Source organism: Populus nigra, chromosome 13, assembly GCF_951802175.1.
Source record: "Populus nigra chromosome 13, ddPopNigr1.1, whole genome shotgun sequence".
Classification (NCBI taxonomy): domain Eukaryota; kingdom Viridiplantae; phylum Streptophyta; class Magnoliopsida; order Malpighiales; family Salicaceae; genus Populus; species Populus nigra.
Genome location: NC_084864.1, coordinates 14,755,576 through 14,763,819, shown reverse-complemented (window position 1 = coordinate 14,763,819; position 8,244 = coordinate 14,755,576). Strand labels below are relative to the sequence as shown.

Sequence of the window (8,244 nt, the reverse complement as noted above, 5' to 3'; positions counted from 1 at the left end):
GGATTCCTCCAGCACAGTATTCTAACTTTTGACCCTCTCCACAAGAATGCTGCTATTAACAATTGATAGAGTGCTAAGAACTCTAGCAAAAATGATGAAACAATAATCCATCCAGTTGACATATCTACACCTCATGTGCATTACAGATCCAAGTTGCACACATGTAGCATATACACCCGGTCCATGTGGGTCAGTCGCAACCTAAACTAGCACTTCACCATGTTATAAGTCAAAGCAAGTTGACATTTCTAAAGAAATTTAATAAGATGGCTAATCTACTTGCAGAGGATACACAAATGATATTTGAAGTCCAATTCTTCAACTTCTTCTGCTCTCTGATTGAGATGGAAACAGGTCACACAGGAAACCAAATCTTAAGGTTATATGGGAGATCTGTCTATACCATCACCTAAAGCATATTTTTCCCCTTTCTCAAATCTCTTTCATATTTGGTAAGAATATATGACAAGATGACCTAGCTTTAACAACTCAATATAATTGGTATGACACATTGCTTTAGACAATCTAATAATAAAAATCACTGAAACAAGGAAAAACGGGATGCCATGATAAAATTTACCATGGGTAAATGCTCTCCCAAATGAGACCATTTGAACGTCTGACAGGGACAATACTTAATAAGATTTTGCAAAAATTGCAACTTCTTCTGCTGGGCTGCCAGTCATCAAGCATGTTTTGCTCCCTTGAGGCTGTTCAAAGGGGAAACACCGAATTGTTGCCCCTGTTTCTTCTTTTACTCTTTGTTCATCCGCATCACTATAGTCAATAATTACAACATAATATTAGACATGCATGCAAGTCTGCCAGTATGATACTTATGCACTGTGCTTCTTTATCCACTACTAACAAAAGGATAACAAAATAATACCTAGCTGACCAAGGACCCCTTGCCCATTTACCAAGGGTTATTGCTGCTTTGAGTTCATCATATGAGCTCACGTCCACAATGTTACTGCAAGAGAACGTCGGAATAATATCAGATGGTTTTGTCGAGTACAGGAATCGGATGGACTTCAATAACAGTTGGCTTTCACTATTGGAATCAGTACACAACAACACAAGAAAAAAAGCCCAATTGACTTGAACTCATGTAAGTGACACTATCAGAATTGCACAATGATATAATGCAATTCATCACTTCCTATTAATCATGCTGGCATTCTCTTTCTTTCTGACAGGATGGTCTGTCTTGACGATTATGCATCACATGTTTGAAAATGTCAACTTATTTTCACATTATTTGACAACCTGTTTTCTCATCAGAAGTCCTATGGGTGCCATCACTGTCTTGATATCAAATCAAAGTCCATAAAGAAAAGGACATGAACAGTGAGCAAGGCATTAATATTAGCATTTTTTATTGTGGTGGGGGTGCCAGGTTCAATGTTTATAAGCAAATTCTGTCACCAAGAGATAACTTGCATGTAAGTAATTGTGCAATAATGTCATAAGATTATGCTATAATTCTGAAAAGTAATAATAGATGACTACGTTGAAAAGCAGAGCTCACACATAATTAATAACAAAGCCTCCACTGCACATAAATGTTAGAGCAAGAGAATGCACCTATCCCGAAATGATGTTGCCATTCCCAGAAGAGATGACTGGATCTCATCCAACTTGTCCTTGACATAAGCTTCTAAAATTGAAGGCTCCATGGATATTCCAAACACTTTTCCTTGCTTTCCAGGAACGTCTCTCCTAGATATGACCACACTTGCACTTGAAACATCTCGAGGACCAATTTCAATCCTCAGAGGGACTCCCTATTAGAACCAAGGTATTATATAGAATTACATGAAAAGATAAGGGTGCTGTTCCACACATTTCAAAGGGTCTCTTTTTATGATCAAAGATGTTTGAAACTATTTTTCTTATAAAACAAATGAGGATCAGGTCCAACATATTGCACAAGTCATACAATGGCATGCGCCTGTCATCAGGCACAAGAAGACATGGCCAATTCAGATTCTTTTTGACAGATTACCATAAGCTTTAATGATTGAGACTCATTTGGTTACCTTTCATGCAAGTCATAATTAATTATGGGTATAAATCATTAATTACAGATCACTTTTCTTCTTTTGTTCATCTACTTAAATAAAAAATAAGGACAGACCTTCATCTCCCAGAAATTGAACTTCCATCCCGGGGTTCTCTGATCTGTGTCATCGAGCTTAACTTTGATACCAGCAGATTGCAAGACTTTTTTTACAGAAGATGCTGCATTGAGTACTCCAGTTTTTTCATCCTCTTTTTTCCAGATTGGCACAATCACCACCTGGAAGGATGCAGCGGAGATATGAAGAATAAATTGAAATGATAGAATAAATCAGAAAACAAGTTGTCTGTTATCTATTTAATGAGAAAATGGCAACTCGGAAACTCAAACTTTACTTTCATACAGGCACTCATCAGAAGACTGAAACCAAATAATTATGCATAGATTGTCCAGATGAAAGATTTTTCTCCAATAGACAGAAGATTGTTTGTCTAAGTACCTGAACACAGCAACCACACCCCTGGGTTGTGCTGATATATTACAACCACAAAAGAGAGCAACAACAAACTTAACAGAATGAGACATCTCTACCTCTTAGATCAAGTACATAAAATTGAAAGATTCCTGACAAGTACTAGAGTACCTTTGATTCAAATGCATATAAATTGACAACAATAACAAAAACGTATACACTAACTTAAGAAATCAATAATAGTAATACACAATTACCTGTATTGGTGCAATTTTCGGGGGTAGCATTAGACCAGAATCATCTCCATGGGTCATAATAATACCACCAATAAAGCGGGTGCTGACAGCCCATGATGTCTGCCACACATGTTGCCTCTCTCCATTTTCATCCATAAACTGTAAAGGGACATAATTTCAGTTAAGATAGTGGAGATAATTACCTGGTGGCTTAAAAAGAAAACATGAAAAAATATTGAAGAAAAAAAATGAAATAGCCAATAACAAAGAACTGAAAATCAACAAAGTCCAGTATTCAATAATATCTAAGATAGAACAGCAGGACAAAGCTGTCTAGACAGTCATCCAAAAAAATGAGCTACACTTTAGTTGGTTAAACAAAGGAAAATTCCCAAGCACTCAACCATGCATCCAAATGCAGATAGTCAAAGATTAAGCAGGAGTGCAGGGCATTAGATTTATTGGTAGCAAGGTGAGCATAAATGAGTGACCAGCCTTTAGTGATGTTTATGTATACTTCTTGAAGACAATTGGCATAGCAGGTAAACAACCTAAACAATCACGCCAATGTTAAGAGTGCAAAATGGTGGACCATATGAGGTGATCATTGTTGTGCTGCCCCTGAGTTTAGCTAAGACACTTGCCAGAGATGCTCATAAAGTCTAAAACTCAGAAATCACCAACTGCCCACTTCATATAGGAGCATGCAATGGATGGTATATTTTAATGTGTGACAGAATAAGCATGGATGCATGCAAAAGTCTTGGTGCCTTAAAACATGTCTTGATGACAACCAAGTATCCAAATAATCAAGCCTCATGATATCTCTATAAGACATTATATTATGTAACAAAGAAGCTATGTCGAGATAAATTCCCAGGTTATCATATCAACTCTCCATTCATCTTCCTCCTCTTTGTTTGTTTAATGCATATCACCAGCATTTAACGCAGTTGAATTACCATAAACAAAACAAGGGGGCCATTATGCATAATGGTATCTTAGTGATAAACATAATCCACGTAAGGGTAACAAAGAGGGGAGCATGGGACAATGATAACACTAAAGAGATGGTAAAATATACGAACTTAGGAATTTTTATTAAAAAAAAGCTTGTTTGTTCCAGAGACAATGCCTCCTTATATAGGTGTTAGGTGGCTTGGCTATTTGGATGCTCGAGGGGACATGTCTTACCTAACATGAGTACAGGTTTTAGCGCATGACACCTCAAAGACACTCGCCTTCTTGCATGTTATCAGAGCACTCATCAAGACATCTAGACAATTGCATGCACAACACCCACACACTTGCATGCATTCATGCATTCATGCTTCTGGCACACTATAGTACAATACATTGCACATGTATTACAGAGGTTCCTTTTCTCCCACTTCAAGAAAGAGCACTGCCAAGCATAGGCACATGCAGAGGAACCTGATCAAATGATATATCAACTCTAGGAAAAATCAGAAAGTTTGGCTTAGAACTTAGACACTTTATGGTTGGACAAAACATCCCCTGGACATAGACATACAACTAGTAGTGTTGGAATTGGGTATTCGGGTAACCAAATTCACCATCTGGATAAAAGAACGTTTTGTCACAGAGAAAAAAAATAATGAAAAGGGGAAAAAACACCAAACTGAACCCCAAATATTCTTTTCGTAATACTTTTGAAACTGAACAGAAATGAATTTCCTTAATAAATTGGATCACATTTTCTGTTGGTTAAAAAAAGGACAGGGCCAAACCAGTCACCTATCCATCCAAATGCACATTGCAGAGATAACAGGATAGTAGATTTACTGGTACTAATATAAGCATGAAATAGTTACCAGCATTCAGTGACATTTATGCCTACTTCTTGAGCAAAATGACGAAGCTGCAAAGCAGTTTAAACCACCATGCCTAGGGTAAGACTACAAAGTGGAGGAACCTATAAGGTGATCAGGAATTCAGGACAGTGCTGCCACTGAGTTAAGCTATTGTAGGTTCTTGTACAGTTTGAAGGTCAGGTGTGGCCATCTGAACAACTTCATACAGGGCATGATGTTTAAGGCACAGATTTTGTGAGAACAATAAAAATGACCCTCAACCCAAATGATATGTTAGGCATTATATATTTTACATAGATGAATTACAAAAAGAGCAGCATGGGTATGTTCATCCAGTCTAATTGTTTATAGATACCAAAATGCACACTGGCCATGTTGTACTGTTTCTAAACCAAACCAAAGTGAATTTCCAAGGTGATCTAAACAAGTTTAAATAAAATCTTGAGTTTGCAACATTTGTTTATCCCCTTTCCCATAGTTGTGCTTTGACAAAAAGCATGAATGTGATGGTCATGCAAGCCAGCAGGGAAATCTATTTTCCGTGGATTCATTCACAGAAATTAGCTGATAATTCACTAAAAAGGATTCAATGAAAGATTTCCAATATTAAACTGTTGGGTTTTCTATGTATTCACGCGGTACCTTGTAAGAAATGGAGCAACAAAACACTCAGCTGGTAGCAACTCGCAGAAAGTCTCTGAAATAATCTCATCTATTAACTTCTGAGTAAAATACCTGGGTTCCAAAAGCCCGAGAAAAGTTTTGCCCGAGGTTGTGGCTAGTTCCAGCCTGTAATGCCTTCCGATCACCCATCATAGCCTCTATTGTATATGTCCTATCAGCACCAGCAAAAGTTTCTGCTTTTGATTTTCTACCTGCAATAACAGGTATTGCAGCTTGCTCATAAGCAAATTTTGTATAGACGTCAATCATCTGCAATGCCTGCAATTCAGCAGCAAAAACCCATTTAACACAAATGCCAGTGTGAATAAGATGTGAAGAATCCTACAATTCTATAAGATGCAAACCTCCTTTTCTGCCTCCTCTGGATTTGCATGAGCTGTGTGACCCTCCTGCCACAGAAATTCAAGAGTCCTCACAAACGGCTTTGTGCGCATCTCCCATCTTGTGACATTTGCCCACTGAAATGGGAAAAAAAATACTAAGAGGAAGAAATGAAAAAAGAAAAAAGAAAAAAAGTGGAACAGTTGTACATAACAAACCCTCCATGACTGGAAACTATTTGCAATGGGTAACCGAACTTTTACCTGGTTTACCATGAGAGGAAGATCACGATAACTATGAATCCACTGAGTAAACATGTGATTCACTATGGTTTCACTAGTGGGTCGAACCTGCCACAACCTCAACAAGTGCAACAATCAAAGCCAAGACTCAGGTCATGTTTTTTTCATGAAAATGAAGCAACATAAATTTTTCATCAACCATTAATTTTCCATGACTAAACAAAATCAAATATTACCACAAGTTTTTCTTCAAGTTCCTTCCCTCCCCCAATAGTTACAAGAGCCAATTCTGGACTGAACCCCTCAACATGACTAGCTTCTTTCTCAATAAAGGAGAATGGTATAAACTGCAGCACACATTACCGTTACAAGTATTAAGGACAAACTGAAACAAAACCCCATCCACAGAAAACACATACAGTTGCATTTGTAAAAAAAACCATGCTACTACAGCGCAGCTTGGATTTGTCACATTAAAACATCGTACACAAACTCTTTTGTATGCAAAACAAACCGAATTAATCACATAATTCAAATTCAACATCATTCACAAACAAACTCAAATGATACAATACTCGGCTTAAAATGTCCATGACCACAAAATATATGCTTTTAAGAGTTGATTTTAAAAATTCATGTTAAAGCATGCTGCATTTCTAATGAAACAAAAAATACAAATGGATCCTGATATTCATTATCATGATAACTTGTTTATATTACCTTGATCCTTTTGTGTCATAAAACCTCAACATTAACCTAAACGTGTTCAAAAAGAGGACAAATCTAACTACAGCACTTCAGCAACTCAAAGTGACCTAAACAAACCAAACCCACATATCATAACACTTCACTCAACTCAATCACAGCCCTACATTTGTAGCATTCAACAGTTCAATAAAGAGAAAAAGCTCCCACAAAACAAACCTGAGGAAAGTACATGTTACTATGTCCGGTCTCCTTAAACTTCACATTCAAATAATCCTGTACACTCAAAAGAAACACAAAAAGCTCAGAAATTTCAACATCCAATTGAAAAAAAAAGCTCAAAACTTTCCTCCTTCAATCAAAAAGTTTGAATTTTAAAGGACCTGAATGGCTTCCCAGATGGCATAACCGTAGGGACGAATGACCATGGTGCCACGAACTGGACCATAATCAGCAAGTTCAGCATTAGCAATGATGTCAACATACCAAGCATTGAAGTCTTGAGACCGAGGAGTGATTACTTTTTGGTCTTGGTTAGTTTGTTTCTTGGGGTTTTCCGTTGTGGATGCTGATGTGGTTTGGGAGGAGAAGGCTGTGGTTAGTGGAGGTAAGGAGAGTTTGTGGTGGTGGTGGGGACGGAGGAGTAAGGGAGGAGGGCGGCGGAGGTAGGGAGAGGAGAAGAGTGAGGTTAGTGAGGGGAGTCGAAGAGATGATACCATTTGTGTGGGTTTTTGGAGGGGGTTTTGGAGTGTGGTTATGGAGATTTTGTTATTGAAGGAGATGAGGTTTTTTGTTTCTTCATTTTTTGGATCCAGTGTACACTTTAGTCCCTGTAGTTTACAAAACGACTCTTATAGCTCCTGAAAGTAAAATTCCTCAATTCCAATGACAACCTTCTTGGTAAATTGACAGGAGGATGGCATCTCAAAATATTGGCAAGAAATCTTTTGTCATTGATTTTCGTTGTATGGAAAACTTGCTTTGTTTTACTAGTTATAGAAGAACATCATAAGCTTATGCTTGAAAATAAACATGTGTATAAATGAAATCTTTCAAATTTGAGAGGATGGAAAAACATTATTTTTTGTTGGTATAGTTATAAATCTCGAACTAGAATAAGAAAGATCGGGTCCATGGTTACAAGAGTCGGGTTTTGACTAAATCAGTTTCAAGTTGATAAAGTTATAAAATTAACCGATTTATTTTATTTTATTTTTTTCTTTAAACTCGATCGATCCAGGTTTTATGATGGCCGTAAACCGGTCTAATTTTTATAACAATATTTGTTGGTTTCTACATTCTTATTCAATTGGGTTTAAAGCAAAATTGCCACGTACATACATAAAAATGTTTACGAGGTTGTTGAGAACTTATGCTATAAATGAGAACGTCTTTGAAAGCTAGCAAGGCCGAAAATTTATGAGAGTTGAGCTTACAAAGATTCACCCTGTCTTGGCCTTCATCCAATTCCTCAAACAAGAAAGCCGAAATTGGCATTGGCCATGCTTGAGAGCTATGGCAGTTGCAGCCATGGCCTCACGAGTATGAGATTGTCTGGTCCAAATCACACTATTTTACAACATTCCATGATCTATTTTTGTGTTATTCCGTGATCATCCTCCCAAAAAAAGCAATGCAAATCAGTGTCCATGGTCTCAGATAGACGAAGCTCGCCTCAAAATATGTCGAAGGAGAAACTTTCTGGGCCAAAAGTTATCAGTGTTCG

At 37.4% G+C, this 8,244-nt stretch overlaps 1 protein-coding gene across 1 annotated transcript; it reads right to left on the bottom strand.

Moving 5' to 3' along the window:
* Positions 1-300: 300 nt before the first annotated feature.
* On the bottom strand, positions 301-7,303 carry LOC133670392 (proline--tRNA ligase, chloroplastic/mitochondrial-like). The gene is made up of 11 exons (XM_062090878.1): positions 6,902-7,303; positions 6,738-6,794; positions 6,050-6,160; positions 5,835-5,921; positions 5,595-5,708; positions 5,302-5,508; positions 2,753-2,890; positions 2,141-2,302; positions 1,588-1,787; positions 890-973; positions 301-777 (listed from the first exon to the last, which is right to left on the bottom strand). Exons 1-11 carry the CDS (start codon positions 7,235-7,237, stop codon positions 636-638), a joined length of 1,638 nt encoding a protein of 545 aa, XP_061946862.1. The 5' UTR covers positions 7,238-7,303; the 3' UTR covers positions 301-635.
* Between the last annotated feature and the right edge of the window lie 941 nt (positions 7,304-8,244).